Below are 16,826 nucleotides of genomic sequence, written 5' to 3'. Positions count from 1 at the left end.
AACTTCTCCATACATTGATTTACCCATGCAGTAGAAAGTATGCAGTTGATTTTTTGGCACTATTTTTTACACACCAACCTCTTTTCACTTTGTCACTAATACAATCATGCTGGTTATACACTCCTGCACACAATATTTGCTTTCTCCTTAACCAGTTTGTATTTGACATGCACGCTCAGTCATGCCCTATTCCTACCCCCTTATGAGAAAAAGCATTAGTGGGCTTAGCGGGTTACAAAGCATGGGAGGTGCAGTAACAGAGGGAAACTGGCAGGCTAAATGAACTAGTTTCAGGGGAAAGCAAATTTGTGTTTGTTCCACTATGTATCACCTATACAAGTATGAGAAAATGGAAAACAGATACTATTCCAAATTCCTAGCTACGATAATGACTAGGATGATAATTTCCTGTAGTTTGTGTTCGGTGGTTGGATGAAGTTTATGTGAGGAAAACCTGACCTGATGGATGGCATCCTCCAAGTAATGTTGTTTGCGTAGACTGACTGTCGTCAGTGCAGGTGACCACTGTAGAGAGCCCCCCCCCGCTGCCATCATCTACCCCTAATGGCTTGCAAGCTTATTGAATTACTGCAGTGGAAAAAAGAGGCAAATATATAATGAAGAATCTGTTCTGGTCAAAGAGGGCATTTTGCTGTGATGACAAAAAGTCACATAAAAAAATCACTGGGCACATTGGTTGGACACGGTGGTGAAACATGAGAGTGAGATGACTCGGTACAATATTTGAATGGCTTTTATGTCATAAATATAATTATAAAAAGATACCACAAGGAATAAAGTGTTGTTTTATTATAGAGTCAGATGTTCTTATTTCCCCATGCCTTTATTTAAGTAATCATTTACAAATTTCCTGAATAAAGTTTGTGGGTTTTGTGTATTCTAGCATTTCCTTGATGAGTATATCAGTCTTGAAATGAATGAAAAAACAAAAAACAAGTCTAGACAATCAAATCAATGTTCATCAGCTCACTGCTAAAATACCAAATTACCATCTCTCCCTCTGGGGTCACATACACGCTCAGCTCAGTCATTTTGTGTTGTACTTTACATAATGAGGAGCAATTTGAAAATTAATTGTTAGTCTTACTGGCTTGACTTGAATTCATAATGAGATGTATCCAAGTAGATAGTAAGGGCACTGCTTTTCTTCATTTCATTTCATTTCATTTCATTTATATATAACCTGGCCTAAAAAAAAAAAAAAAAAGTCCACACACTAAGTTTGAGCTTTTGTTCACTACAGTCTGTGCTCCTTTCCCCTTTATCTCTGTTTATTCATGTACACCTCAGCGTGAAATTCTTCAGGGGGGTATGTGGTTACATTGTAACCAAGGCTGTACTGTCAATAGCCGGGTGGTATTCAGCCTGTGGTGGTGGTGGAGCAGGGTAGCAGCTCCATTTCCTTCTCTGTCACTCCCTATTGTGACTCTTTCCTCAAGTTCACACTGGTGCTGCCTTCAGGGACCGTCAGAAATGTTTTCATTATAAAGGTTGGCTCGATGAATGAACTGGAATTTATTGAATTTTGTAGTTATATTGTTACTATTTGTATTAACTGTATTGGGTTGTGTGTGTGTGTGTGTGTGTGTGTGTGTGTGTGTTTTATTTAATATTTAACAGTCTTGGGATTGCAGACAAAAATAGGGTGTGAGCATGAGATGTTTAGATTCATTTGCAGCCTTCTTGCGCCTTGGTAAATAGGCTACATTTGATCTAAAAAAAAAAGGGGGAAAAAGGTATACATTTAAAGCAGAAAATACCGCGTAGCTTCTATGACTTTATTCCTGTCTGTTATGCAGATATTAGACCGTTCAACAACTTCGAAAATACGAGCTGCACCCGAAGGCATCATCCGCAGAAACGTGCTGTCTGTCGTCGGACACCCTGAGAGCAACAAGCTTGACTGGACCAAAACGCTCCTTGCTGCAGTGTCCTGCTCTCTGCACTTTGACGGGATTATCAAATAAAACCAGACCGTTTATCCCCACGAAACCTTTGGTCAGGTGAGTATTTCTCGGTTACGTGAAGAAAACGTTAGTCTATCGATGCAGCGGTGAGATATTTCGATTAAACTTTGTCCTGCTCATCAGCGTCGCAGGTGGAGTGATGTTTTTTTTCCCCAGGATGCTCGAAGGTAGGCTACATCCCGTCCTGAATAACTAAGGGAGCAAGAAAGTTTGTTTTTAACCATAAGGGACGTCTACTCCTTTGATTTATGGTTTTCTCTTGTCAACGGAGGACACCTACATTGGTCAAAGTCCAACATTTTCGAGGCAGGTCATTTAATTCCTAGAAGAAATCACGTCAGCAGCAGGTAACTAATGTTACAAGTGAAGTGAACGCATCCGGCCTCGTTACGAAAAGTAGCTAAACCACTATCTTAGGCTTTAAAATCAAGTATTAACAACAATGTGTATTAAAGCGACAACATTAAGTAATGGAACGACTCGATAAAACAAGCATGACTTTTCTTGTTTAGTATGAGAGCTCTTAAAATGTTGTTTGCTGTCCAAGTGACAGTTATTTTAAATGGCGTGGAGTAGACTGTCACAGGTGAGTTAATCAGGTGAGGCCTGGACGGTTAACTTCCCTGTAGTTGTAATATAGTCGCCTCAACAATAGGCTATAGTAGCATGAAGTCCTGTGTCCAAACTACAAACAACAATAACCTCCATATAGCTCTGGTAAGCCATGGATATAGTAATGGGTGCTTACTCTATTGAAAAGTCTTATGTAGGCTAATACACAATAATGGTAAAATTTGAACTACTTTCTCCTGAAGAAATGGTATGCCGTGGATCTTCTGGCACAAGAATGTCCATTGTACCTGCTGAATGCAGATACGGGTAAAAAAAACAAAAAAAAAACATCAGTGCAATATGAAAAGAAGCTACTAGAGATAAGTGTAGCAAGTCTTTTTTGTTTAAGGCATGGTTTGGTTATGTTATCCAAAGGTTTTTCTCCTAAGCAAATGATTAATCCACCACAGTACTATCCACTCTTATGCGATAGACATGTGTATGAGCCGACTCCTTGGCCACAGAAGTTTGACTATTTCCTTTGGTGCTATTCACCGAAGGATAGGCTAAGCGTAGATCAATGTTATGGATCTAAGTGCCTCTCACCCCATGGCCTTTTATTTACAGCACAGAAACTGCAGGATCAATTCAGGACTTAGAGGTTTATGATCTGTTCAGGGGGATGAATTATTTAAAGATGTGGTTTGTTGTGGATATAACAACAGGAGATAACATTGTGAACTTGGAGGCTGCATCAATAAACTACTAGTAAGGTTAACCCTGATGGAGATCTGGATAACGAAGGTCTAGGGAGATTAAGTCAGAAATGTGACACTAACTTTTAATTGTTGATATATTACAGACTTTCTCAGTTATACCCAAAGGCCCTTTGAGATTGCTACTTGACACTGCTGTGTGATCAGATAGGAGTTGTGTGCAGACAGGCGTGTGGATGTGAATGATGCAAACTATAAACGCTTGCTTTTGTTGTGACATTTGATAGGCAGCTGTATCCCTTTAGTAAACAACAATCTGTCTCATTTACTGTGGCACACATTTTATGCAGAGCTGTCAAAGCTTTCACATGAATCTTTTTTATCTTGTGCATTGAGTTTATTTTACCTGACTGGTTCAGTTACCTGCTTTAGGATTATTATCAGACAGATTTGTGGTCAGATAACGGTACAAAGTTGCTGTTTGTTTTCCCACACGCTTTTGTAAATAGCCAGATGGCTTTGTGACCAACCAGTTTATTAATTTTGTATGGGCTCCACAGTGTATTTACTGTTCTGTGCTCCTGCTGTCATGGTGCTTTTTGGTATTGAAGTAAAACTTTAGGTCAGCCAGAGAAGTCTGATGCTTGTCATTCATCTACAGTCTTGCAATATCAAAGTCTGTTCCATCTGAGGGAAAATTTGTAGCGTGTATTTACTGACCAGCATTAAAGTGTTTTAATTTCAACAACCTGAACTTTCAGAAGTTCACTGGAGGAAGGAAGATGTCAGCGGTTCATAAGGATGACCAGGAGGACTGGTTGACAGTGTGTCTCAAGTACCTCCTCTTTGTTTTCAACTTTCTCTTCTGGGTAAGTGGCCGTAAGTAGTGAGTCATCTTTTTCAGCTTCCTGCATTCTCAAAAGCCTACAGGAAAATCTTTCCACTAATTTCATATGCACATGTATTCACTTACAATCTGCCGCTCAAACATTAGCATTAAAGGTCCAGTGTGTAAAATGGGGAGAAAACCGTGACATGTATATATAAAAGCATTACACGGCTACAAAAAGCAAACAAATTTTATTTTTTATAGTGATTATACACAAATATATTTATGGGTAGTATGTTCAGGTCTTGCCAATAAACCTTGCCAATTATTACACACTGGACCTTTAAATAGGTTACAAATTCAGTCTCTTTTGACAGGCTGTGCAGCGAGATAACACTGACAAGTGTAATTAGTGTATTTATCTCTGTATGAAATAGAGATAGGTACTGTAGGCATAATTAAGAGTTGATAAGTTTATGTGAAATGATAATTTTGTACTTGAAGAATCGGGGGTAAAAATGTGTAATGCTCACTAAAACTGCAGGCAGAGAGACATTAGAGAGAAGAAGCCACACAGAAACAGAGAGGGGATGAAGGAGGGTTCTGAGTCTGAAAAGCCAGAGCTACTGTATGGACTTGGCCCAAAGTGAGTCATAGATTATTTAGGGCTTGTCAGTCTACAATAGGGAGCAGTGTATCAAACCTGCTCTCTGGCACTGCACTTTATGATACTGCAGTTTGCTGCTAAAATGGTATGCTTTTACGGTGACTGTGCAGGGTGTTGGGGTCACTTTAACTCTGCCTCGGAATTTGAAAATGTTTCAAAGAGAGGATTGTGAGAAGGGATGGATCTGTGTGTGTGGGAGAGGTTAAAAAGAAAAAAGGATCAAGCTTTATCTTCAGGCTTGGGGTTAATGCGCTGTCATAAACTTAAACCTCTTCTCTTTAGGAAACATATTGTGTCCCTCTTCTCATCCATAGCTTTCCTCATCCATCATAGCATCATGCATCAGTCTTGGAAGGGGAGCTTATTTTGTCAAAACATTGTGGCTTTGACCGTGGTTAATGTTTTTGTTATCCTTATTTTTAATTAACAAAGAGCACTGCTAATACAGTAAAAAATAGGAAACTACCAGACCAGTAATCAACTTGCAATTCATAAACACCAGTGGGGGATGCAATAAAGTTTTCTTGACTACCAATTCTGCCAACCATTTCAATGTAAGCTAACATGTCACTAAAAACTCAGTCTGGAATAGCCTAGAAATCTAGACGCACCCTAGCGGCAGCAAAAATATTTGCTCCGTAGGTGGGTCTAGAAACGAGCCATAGGAACTTTTTGAGTCTCGAACACCGATTGTGTTCACCAATCACAGCGCTCTGTTTAGAGAGTCGTTGGGCGGGCTTAACGCCATGACGACATACATTTTAATTGGCTTGTCAGGCTAACGTCATGCTGCTCTTTGCTCTGATTGGTCGTAGTGCTAGCTAGCGCTACCCTATTGCGTGCAGAGGCAGTTTGAAAGACAGCCTTCATCCCGCCCCCTGGATTGAGCCGAGGTCTACCGGTCGTTTCCAGACTATACATTTTAGTGATATAGTCTGGCTCGTCAGGCTAAATCTGGAACTGAATGGGTGGGACATTTTATGCCTTTTATTAGAGAGATTACAGAAGGCTTTGCTAGAGGGGGATTGGGAATAACAAGCAACAAAGGTCCTGAGCCAACTTCTCATCAGTTAATTATAATTCAACTGGACTTACTTATCTCACAAGATAAAAGGAAAGTCCTGAATGTGCTATAGCTTGAGAAGAGTCATGTTCCACCAGAGCCTCCATGCATCCATTGGTTCCTCCCTGGTTGGACATGTCCTGTTGTGAATAAGGAAATCTTGCTTTTGACGGAAAGGGGTGGGAGGATGAAGGGGAGAGAGACTCTCTGAGGCATTTCCTATCCGCTTGCTTGTGAACCTGATGAGATGAGAGGAACAGATCTGGACGCCACCCTGGGTTTGTTATCCAGGATTGTTTGTCAGGAAGTGGTCATTATGCCCCGGCTCGACCTCTGAAGTCCCACTGCTCCTGTGACTGTTATTCTTAATGCCTGGCCGCTTCTCTCTGTTTCTCTTTCTATTTCCTCTCTTTTCATTCTACCCTGGCCTCTGCCTCTGTTCACTCTCTCTACTCTCATGTTGTTGCTTTTTCTATCTGTGACTCACAATGCCATGGAACTCTCTTCCTATTTGTCACTTCCTGGCTCATACAGTTCTATGTACATTTTGGTTTTTGTGTCACTTTTGACCCACACATTTACTGTTTTCACAGTTTTTTCTTTGAGTCATCCATACTATGTCTCTCCCTGTTTTATAATTCACAGCTTTTCATGATGCCCTTATGTTATCTTGTTTTCTCCTGTGAAACCTTTTGCTATACCAATATCAGTTCCACAGTATCTCTTTCTTTTGAAATTCTCATGTATAACCCCACCACCTTCTCAATTTGTGTTCCAGGTGGGTGGAGCTGCTGTTTTGGGTGTTGGAGTCTGGACACTACTGGAGAAGAGTGACTACTTGAGTCTGCTTGCCTCCAGTACCTTTGCTGTCTCGACCTATATCCTCATCCTCGCTGGCAGCCTGGTGGTGGTCACAGGCTTCCTGGGCTGTTGTGCTGTCATCCGGGAACAGAGAAGCTGTCTGTCCACGGTGAGACAGGAGGCCCACAGATATATGATGACGGCTGTAAACTTCAACAGTTACACAAGAACTCTGATTTATTTAAATTCTTCAAGTGTGTTGATGCAAAGCTGCGTTTTCACACCTATTTGATTGTTAAATAGGGTGTAGTCAGTGAAACTAAATCTAAATCTAGGTTAAAGACTAGGTTATTATATCACATTATCTGGTGATATACTGTATGTGACTTGAAATTCAGGGTGTGTAAAATTGTTTGAAGACATTTAACCTGGCAGAGAAGAAAAAATATAAATCTGTTTCGTCTTCAGAAACAAGATGAGCTCCAGTGGACCTCAATCAAACTGCAACTTGCTACCTAAATAATGAAAAATGAAAGAATTTGAATTTTATCTTTAATTTTCTGAAATGACCCTGGAGCCTCTAATTATCTGTCTGTTTTCACCTTATATACCAACAAATGGCTGGCTGCTCAATCTATGTATTGGTGCATAGTAGTGTCCACAAAGAGCACGCCTAAAACTCATGCAGTTTCTGTATGCACCGAGTCAGCCTTTAGTCCACTGAATTTATATAGTAATTTGAATGAGAATTGTAGGCAACAGTGCTGATGGCAACTTGTGAGAGGGTAGATGCTCTCCCTCATGTTTGATTGTGTTCTTTTCACAACTACATGATCGCTTGGAAATCGTCCATGCTCTCCTTGGTCTAAGGTTTTATGCTGGATGCTGACAAATGACTCTGACAGGGTCCGTACTGTCCTCATTATTTTACAGAGACAGGCCCCAATGGGAGAGAAGCAGGCGGGAGGTGAACTTTCACTGCCGCAGGACTATTTATAGGTCTATCTATCTACTGTTGATGGATAGAGCCATAGAAGAGAGAAATGGTCTTGCAGGAGTTAAGAAGTGCATCTGAAGAGAATTTGAAGTCTGGTGCAGTTTGGTTGAATACCAACTATTGATGTGCTATTTATAGATTAGTTTTGGGAGATTAATGAGTGATGCCAGCCACTGTTTGTGTGTGTGTGTGCGTGCGTGCATGCGTTAGCATTTTGTGTGGGCAGCAGCCACACAGAGACTGGAGTGTTTTTTGAGATCTTGTAACCAAGAGATACAGAGCAGGCTGTGTTTCTGCATGACATAACTGTGATAATGGCAACACGGAGGAGAACATTTGCTTAAGTGTTGTCAGTATTAATTCAGTGGAATGATTTGTTCCCTGCAGCTGCTTGTTTGACTAGTAGTGTGCCATCACTCTGTAACGTGCGTTGTACAGGGTATGTAGCAGCATCTGCCTGGCTGTAATGATCTTGATTGAAGAAGCGCTGGTGCTGCTGTCATACTGTTGTGTCCCCATCTGCGACAGGTGGGCCTAATTAGTTTTGTGTGTGTGCTCGCTATGTGGCATGGCCTGCGTATATGTCGGGTATATAACTGTATGAACGATTAAAAGTTTCTGTCCGCTTTACCTTAGTCAGAGTCAAAGCTGGAGTTTTGATCTTGCTCATTCTGCAACAGTCGTCCTCACTCCTAAATGTGTAGGCGATCCGTTCGATACACACTTTACATAACCATGCTCTGCATTTTCCTACGTACAATAGTGAATTAACATTGAAGATGAAGCTTACAGTTAGTACCACCAGTGTTTAGCTGCTGATGTGTTGATTTTTTAGCTTTAGTTGATTGTTCATTGTTTTCATGAAGAATACAAATTAAGATTTGTGCTTTGTTGATGATTTAATATTTGAAGTGGCCTACCTTAATTTAGTTTTCACCAAGATGATGTTTTGAAGTGAATAATGATGCATAATGGAATTGGTCTCAAGCAGCTTGGAGAGCTCCTTAAAAGATGCCAGAGAGAAATCTGATTCTACAGTCTGTCAAATTACTTTCTAGTTGTCTCCTTTTGTGCAGCAGTGCCATCTGTGTAAGTAGTGACAGATGCAGCACAATGACAGTTGATATAAGTTTTTATTGAGCCATCACAAGTGTGAGCAACTTCCTCAGATGACTTGGCCCAGGCGGCAACGACTGTATGTCTGATGAATTGAAGTCTCTATTGAATTACTCCTTTCTTTTCTCTCTGTCCCTCTTCTTTACCACAGTATTTCTTCTGCCTGCTGTTCATCTTCTTGATTGAACTGGTGGCTGGAGTACTGGCTTATGTATACTACCAGAGGGTAAGTGATTACTCCTTATCACTAACTTGTAGTTGACATGATGCTCTCCAATGAAAGAGCATCATGTTCTGCAAAACAGCTAAAATTGTGCAGTAAAGAACATTTTGAACAAAATTAATTGTCAAGATTGAGTATACAAGTATGAACAATTGTTTGACACTTCAGCCACCTCTTGGATTATATCAAACCTCTTGGGGAAACAAGTGATGTTGATAAAGGAGACCCTACTCGACACCACTGACTTTAAGCATTGACTGTAAATTTCCATGAACTTTCACCACCAGAGATTCTGCCTCTCCTTTTGAGGGAATGAAATTAAAACAGCATTGATCTACAGAAATTTAAAAATACCTTTTTATTCTGTTCCAATGTCTTCATGTTTTTCTCTGAGTTTGGAAACAAAACACTTGTGTTATATGGGGACGTAACACTTGTAATGCACGAAAGACAGCCTTCAGGCCATCAGAACATACAGTATCCTGATAATATTAGTTTTGTTAATCCTGTAATCCCATTTGCCTTTAAATTGTTGTTTATGAACACCGTTTCTTGTCTTAGTTTGCATCACACCCTTTGAGATTTAAGTGCATGTCTGGCCTTATCTCTCCTTTTTTGTCCTATGTGAGAAGATCTCCCAGAGATCCTTGTTCTGTCCCATAGGACATGGGAGATGATGAGTCATGGAGAGTCTACCATAAATCTCAAAGCTTTGCTTCTTTTGCTATCATTTTTATGTGTCTCTGGTTTGTCTGTGCCACCTGATCAGAGTATTATCCTTGATGTCTGGAGTTTATCTAACACACAGGTCTCAGGATGTTGTTATCTTATGAACATCTGCCTGTCAGTCAGCTAGGACCGCAGAGAGCACCACACTGTCTGCAGGCAAGCTCTGAGATTTATTGTAATGGAAAAAGGTTCAGCACAGGGTAGAAACCCTTTTAAAGATAAGGGCTCTCATCCTCTCTCTGTACCTTGTTGACTCTCTGAGTAGATGCATATCAGCATATACACACATCAAAGACTACATTTTAAGTCTATTTTTTGTCATGTGTTGTTCCACTCGTTGCAGTCACAATACTTGCAGAGGCCTGGGAGTTGCTACCTGTCTATCTCGCCCTAATCCTCCCACTACCTAACTTCTTTTAAGCTTATTACCCCAGCACTCTCATACATTAGTCATTGCCCCCCCCCCCCCCATCTATGTCTCAAGCATCTGCAAGTATATGAGAGTCCGCCAAGGTCTGCATGATGTAAATTTTCATCAGAGGATATGTGCAAGGCTTTGTGTGGATGTCCATCCACCTAATTGTTGTAACTGCACTTCAAGGGCACCAGCTATGTATGTGCTCCTCCCGATGGACTAGAAAGAAATATTCTCACACCTGCACATAGAATCTGCAGCTGTCAGTGTGTGTGAGGCCTCAGTTACAGTCCCTTGTAGATGTGCAATTGTTTCTCACTGTGAGTCTGTGCACTCTCTCTCTCTCTATTTTCTAATTTTCAGCTGAGTGAGGAGCTGAAGCAGCATCTCAACCACACTATGACAGAGAACTATGCCCAGCCAGGGAAGGATGACATCACATTAGCTGTGAACCGACTACAGCAGGATGTATGCGCTGTGTTTACAAATGCTTCTGATGTTTTGCTTAGTTTTTGTAATGTTGCACTTTGCTTCAGCAGGCATTGTCAAAAGTCGTCAGGCTTTGTTATAACGTATGTGTAGTAGTTTTAAAGTATGTTTATACTCAGTAGAAGGAATTGCTCATAGCACTGTGTTAGCCACAGCATATTGTTCCAGAAATGCCGAGTGTAATGGCCAGCACCAATTTTGTCCAAGTCCCTGTGAATAAGATCCTTTTCTTTAATTGTAAGAATATTTAAAGAATACTGATTTGAGGAAGGAGTTCATTCCAAATAGAATAATCAGAGTTAAAAGCCCAGTCTTGATGAGGAGAAGAAGAAGAAGAGGAGAGGGATTTACACTCCTCTTGCACTGTGTGACATAATTAAACAAAACACTTCACTCTCTCCTTTTGACTCTTCAGTTCAAGTGCTGTGGCAGCAACAACTCCAATGATTGGAGGACCAGTGTGTACATTACGTCAAAGCAGGCACAAGGCAGATTTGTGCCTGATAGCTGCTGTAAGACCATCACCCCTCACTGTGGCAAGAGAGACCACCCCTCCAACATCTACAAAGTGGAGGTCAGTGGACTCGATGCTTGAGTGCTCATTTATACTACAAAAAGGACGTTTTCCCACCTTTTTCTGTCAACATCTTCAGTTCTCCCTGTTACTGTTACGATTTACAGTACACTAGTTTCATCATGTGCAAAGATGTCATGTGGATAATGACAATAACCCATAGACTGTAAAAAGAAGCAATAACCATGTACAGTAGTATAGGAATCACAGGGATTGGGATTTCAAAATGTCTACTTTTTTGTCACCTAATAACTATTTCACAATTCTCTGTCTTATTTACTATGTTTATACACCTGCCCTTAATAGCAAAATAAGACTCAAAATGAATAAGTGGTCTATAAATGTACTTTGGATAATAGGCTTCTTTAGTTAACCCGTATGTCCACTGTAGGATTTGTTCTTGATTGCTTAGAAGTGTGTTGTTGATGTCATTTTTAACTTTCATCCCTTGACTCTGCAGGGAGGATGCATCACCAAGCTGGAGCAGTTTTTGGCAGACCACCTGTTAGTCATTGGTGCTGTGGGAATAGGAGTAGCCTGTCTGCAGGTAAGTAAGATATGATGTGTATTTCAGACAGCGTTTGAAGGAACAGAATACAGTTCTGCATTTTTCATAAAAGCCCAAATATTATTCTGTCAAAAAAGAGATGGTGGCGTTACCGTTAAGAACAAAATACTGTCCTTTTGTTGAACACAACCGTAAAAAACCCCAGATGGGTTTTTTGTCTGTCGTTCCTGTAAATGTACCATCGCAGGTCAACATCAGCTAAATGGACACTTCTTTTCATCTCAACCTAGTCTCTCAGTCCCCATTATCTAATTTCATTCATTTCTGTCATCTGATTTGTACCAGACTGATATGGACGGGCTTTTAAGCCTTATAATGCCTAAGGACGCAAATGCTTTTTTACAATTTTGTGCTGCCTGACAGCACTCTTACAGCTGTGCCACCTCTTTTAAATTAACTTGAGGGAAACCTGAGACCAAACAATTCTTTCCAGTGGTATTTGTAAGACAGATATTCCCTTTATGTTGGCCATTTTGTATGCAGACACGAGGGAATTGAGAATAATGGCAGATGTTCTGCCGACATAAGGACAGAATTTCTCTGTTGTAAGAATCAAGGCTTGCAGCAAGAAAAGAGATCACTTGTCTTGTGATCCACGGTGCTTTAGATTATTGACAGTGTAGTTTAGGAATACAGCTTTCACTAAACTTTTTCTATAATGCGACTATATTGTTTTCGCATCCATGAATTGCCTGAAGGAAGGGTGCACATTATCGAGAAGTATTTGGAGAAATGCATCTGCAATACAGAATGTTACTTAAGTTTAAATCTGATTGAACATTTTTTGAAGCATATGTTTGTTTTAATTTTGTATGGTATGCTTTCTGTATGTCTTGTCTTTGTCAACTGAACCAGTCTGTTTCCTGTCTTCAGTAACTGTGTGACTTGATTTCTTGAGGTTCATGTTAAATCATACTAGCTGTAGTTTAAATCTCTTTCAAATTAATGTTTTTTGTGCCAAATTAACATTTCATTGGTGCGTTGCACTGTATGTTTTTGTCCGTGTGTGCGTGTGTGTGTGTGTGCGCATGCTGTCACTGTAGCTGGCCGGGGCAGCCTTGACAGCCTGCTTTATCTATCTGCTCTATAAAGAAGAGGAGGACTTCGGTACATTGTGATTTAGCTCTAGAGCGTCTTTTGTGGTTTAATCAACTGGAGAGACAAGGTTGGAGGGCATTGTGGAAATTTGACATCTCTCTGCATGTTTGTCCTTGTCTGACTGTACGTTACATGTGAAATCTCTTGGCTACGTACATGTATACCAAATGAACCATTTTTTTTTCTTCTTTGCTGAGTGTGAAGCATGCAGCTGCCTGGCTTTGGCTGTATATTGCAGATTGTTGCTCCGCATGTCGTGTTAATGGGCTGTGAAGGCTGACAAGTACATAATAACTTTGGAAAGGTCAAACATCAACAGCAAACAGAATGAGATTCTCTTGATTAATCAAAACTTGACTTGCATCCGTTAAATGATTTGGTTTGCAAAAATAATATGATGTATCCCTATTCAGTTGTGCCTCATCAAGTACCTGTGCCAACAAGAGAAGGTGGTGTTTGGGTATCTCCCTATTATCATGCACATAAAGCACTGGTGTTATTTGGAAACTAAAAATAAACAAGATACAAATTTTACTGATTCCTACTAATCCGGCCAGAAAGATGTTTCTCTTTCTGCTGTGTTATGAAACATTTCTGCACATTATCCCATTATTGTTCGTTGCTCAAATTACCTCAGTCTTCTTAACAAAGGCTACAAAAATAGAAAGCCAAGAGGCATTTTTCCCCCTCACTTTTCGCTCTCATGTCAGCATCCTAGAAGCCAAAATGTCAGTCTTCCTCTATGCCTCTACGTATCCATCACTGGTGGAGAAGGGAGAAAAAAAACACAAACTTGCCTGAAGAGAGATTGTGATGAGTCAATATACAATGCCGACTCGCTCGATAAGGTTTTCTCAGAGGCTCAAAAACTGAATCTGGGCACTTGACTGTTTATCCGTGGAGCCCAGCGGACCCAGTGACTTGGGTCAATATTTGTTCCTGCTGTTCTTCCTTCGTTTTTGGATTTTTTTTCTACAGCAGCCGCGGATAGTTTAGTGCTTCCGTATAATGCTCTGAGATTCTGTAGCTTTACATGCATCCATGTTACTTATCTTGGAGCCTTTTAGTTTTCTTTATTGGGACTTTTTGATTTTTGACTGAAGACAGAATACTAAGATGAGTGTTTATACATGCATCTGCTTCTTGACCCCACCCAAAGTGCTTTTGAATTTGCTTGGACAAGCTTGTGCACACATGTGCTGCTGCAATAATGGCTGCTTGACTCCCTGACATCCCCATAGTAACCACCTCCATACTCTCCAGCTCCCTCTAACCCCATCACCTTTAACCCCTCTCTATCAACTCAAGCTTCCTGCAGTCCTCCATGGTGACTGAGCAGCACTCCTGACTTAACACTTCCTGTTTTCAGATCTGTGGGATGGTGTTCACCTGCTGTCTATACAGACGGATCAAGATGGATACTACATACTGAGCCGACCAGGCCTCCAACACACCACCTACAACAGGCTGTTGGCGCAATGACCAACTTCAACCTCTGACTTTTGAACTCTGACCGGGTGATTGAAGCCAAATTCTCACATGTGTTTCAGGTCACCTACATTGCAGCCAGAAACAAATTGTGCTGTTTAACAACCAGACTGATTTTTGGTTCCTTTTGTACAATACTGTACTTCAGTTACAATGTATGTCCATCCAGGCATAAACATTCCTGATACCTGACTGTGATCTAGGCTGCCTGGAGCACCATGTCTGGTTGCATTATTGCCTTGGCTGAGATGCATGCTTTCATTTGCATTTGAGCAGGACTGAAGAAAGGGCATCTTTACTCATGTTGCATTCTATTCAGATAATGATACACATTGATTTAGTATGTTTTCACTGTGCAGAATTATTTAATAAGATTTTATGGCATTCCAGTGCAGTAAGCTGAGCGAGTACACCATACACACTGACTGGGGTCACTATTGAATGGTGGTGGGTAACTTGCGTTTGTCTATTTTGTAAACACATTGTGCCTCTTTCACATTTTTGCTGATTTAAAAAAATAAATATTTAAAGGGAGCAGGTAATGCACTGTGATGAGCGGAAGCAGATGAAATATAGTTTACTATCTTTATTTTTGTAGTTCCGTCTATATTAGAGATAAATAACACTAAATTCTGGACTGCAATGCTTGTGTGTGGCCACAGACATTTCAGGAGGCTTCCAGTCATGTTGGTTTGTAGATTACTGAATTTTTAACTCCACCTAGTGGTCATCAGTGGGTATATGTTCTACTAAGTGCTGTATTATTACAAAGTGCTGCAAATAAATCTCATGCCATACTATGACATTTGGAATTGGACATATTAGTTTTGATGTTAACGTTTTCGTTGCGGATATTAATTTTGAAAAAACTAATTTCATCGTCTGTGAGCTTTTGGTTTATTTCCATACATTTCTCAAAACACTGAGGTTTTATTCCCTGCAGGGAAGAAGCTGACCTTTCTGCGAGCCAAAGAAAGCAATGACTATGTTGTTTTCACTGCCTGATCTATCACTTCATTCCTTTGGCCATAGCTATCACATATGGAACAATGAGAACCCTTGTTGCCTCTTAACTGAGGAGGTGAAAGGTCGTAAATTGGCTGTTGTGTAAGATCAGGTAGTTATATGTACTTTCTCAATATAGATGTTTCTGTTTCATAGTTAAAAGTGAAAATGTTTTGACACCTTTTTCATTTTTAAGGTTATGTTGCAGTTGCCATGACTTTTGTGGAGGACCGCGTAGGATTTTTTTTTTTCTTCATTGACATCTAAATGAAGGTTGTTCATGTACGTAGATGGTTGACGATGACATAATGATATAACACTGGCATGTGCTCCAACTACTGATTGTGCTATTCACAATATTGACGTGAACCTCATGAATAAATGTTTGAATATCGTTGCATTAAGAAATTGCATTGTGTAAATGAAGGAGGGCGGCCATGATTCTTTGATTGCTGTTGGCCTGCACTCTATAGTTGATGATATTATGATAATGAGGGTATGACTGTATGTCAACTTGAGTTTGTTTTACATATTCATTCATGTAGGACACAGTGACAACCTTGGGCTATACAGTATATGATGCCCTTTATAAATTGATTGTGTAAGGGCATTGTTGAGTAATCGACCACTAGAGGGAGACAAAGGATTTCTTTTGAGTCCTCTTAGTTGTGGAATAGTCCTAACAACTGGGCCAGTTGAGTCACACCCACTGCTTTGTAGTATTCCCATATAATAGAGGATGCACTGTTTTGAATTGTCATAGTTTTTGCTCCACTAATGTTTGAAACAATCAGCATGTTGTTAGTGTTAGTCATGATTGAATTCATAAGATGGACCTAAATCTTAACCGACTGCTTGCTTGCTTACTGTAATGAACAAGCCGGAGCAGCCTAGTTCCTAAAGACCATTGAACTGATTCATATTGTCTGATTCACTCGTCTATTTTTCACAATCCGTGCCTGTTTATCTAAACACGCTTCTTGTCTAGTTTGCTCCTCAGAATGATTCAAACTATTCTCTTCCTCAGTCTCACAAAGAGCTTTGCAAATCTGTCTCGTTGCATTTCCTCTGTGTACGCTCGAAAGCAGCTTGTATAAATCTTTCCAGATAATGTGAGCCGGAGTGAGAGCTCAGGTCGTGGTTGTTCACTTTATCATGTAATGTGTGGGCTTTGGTTAAAGAACACTGGGAAAACAATTGTTACGTGTGGGGTCTCCCCACAATTCAGCATCGGAAAATCTTGTAGGCTTCCCAGCTCAAACCACACTGATTCAAGGCTCGTTGTTAGTGCAGTTCTGTGTGGTTTTAGGGTCTTGTTGAGGTAAAGTCTCTATATATTAAACACTGCCATGCACATGGATTGTTTGCGCGTTACTGTTTGTGCTATATTGTTGCCATATGACCTAACTATTTGTCTTTGAAGCATGACTTTTCCCTTTCTCTTTGTTTTCTCTCGGCCCCAGATTACTTACAAGACACTGTGTCGGTTCAGAGCGATCTATCATTGT

At 40.3% G+C, this 16,826-nt stretch overlaps 1 protein-coding gene across 2 annotated transcripts; it reads left to right on the top strand.

Moving 5' to 3' along the window:
• The first annotated feature begins 1,904 nt into the window (after positions 1-1,904).
• On the top strand, positions 1,905-15,748 carry tspan11 (tetraspanin 11). 2 transcript variants are annotated; one of them, XM_083999248.1, is made up of 9 exons: positions 1,905-2,024; positions 4,018-4,125; positions 6,594-6,785; positions 8,881-8,955; positions 10,460-10,564; positions 11,001-11,159; positions 11,620-11,706; positions 12,771-12,892; positions 14,195-15,748. In XM_083999248.1, the coding sequence occupies exons 2-8, from the start codon at positions 4,039-4,041 to the stop codon at positions 12,843-12,845; spliced, it is 780 nt and encodes a 259-aa protein (XP_083855374.1). In that variant the 5' UTR covers positions 1,905-2,024; positions 4,018-4,038; the 3' UTR covers positions 12,846-12,892; positions 14,195-15,748. The 2 variants fall into 2 exon arrangements, with proteins under 2 accessions (XP_083855374.1, XP_083855375.1); XM_083999249.1 differs by lacking the exon at positions 12,771-12,892.
• Positions 15,749-16,826: the final 1,078 nt, after the last annotated feature.

Source organism: Trachurus trachurus (genome assembly GCF_905171665.1).
Source record: "Trachurus trachurus genome assembly, chromosome: 23".
Classification (NCBI taxonomy): Eukaryota; Metazoa; Chordata; class Actinopteri; order Carangiformes; family Carangidae; genus Trachurus; species Trachurus trachurus.
This window is presented reverse-complemented; position numbering and strand designations above follow the sequence as displayed.

What these genes read in the sequence shown, in the direction of transcription:
- tspan11 (XM_083999248.1), top strand. Translation starts at nt 4,039, where the DNA reads ATGTCAGCGGTTCATAAGGATGACCAGGAGGACTGGTTGACAGTGTGT. An exon ending in CTTATGTATACTACCAGAGG is followed by an intron (nt 8,956 to 10,459) that starts GTAAGTGATTAC and finishes TCTAATTTTCAG; the next exon opens with CTGAGTGAGGAGCTGAAGCA. An exon ending in TAGGAGTAGCCTGTCTGCAG is followed by an intron (nt 11,707 to 12,770) that starts GTAAGTAAGATA and finishes CTGTCACTGTAG; the next exon opens with CTGGCCGGGGCAGCCTTGAC.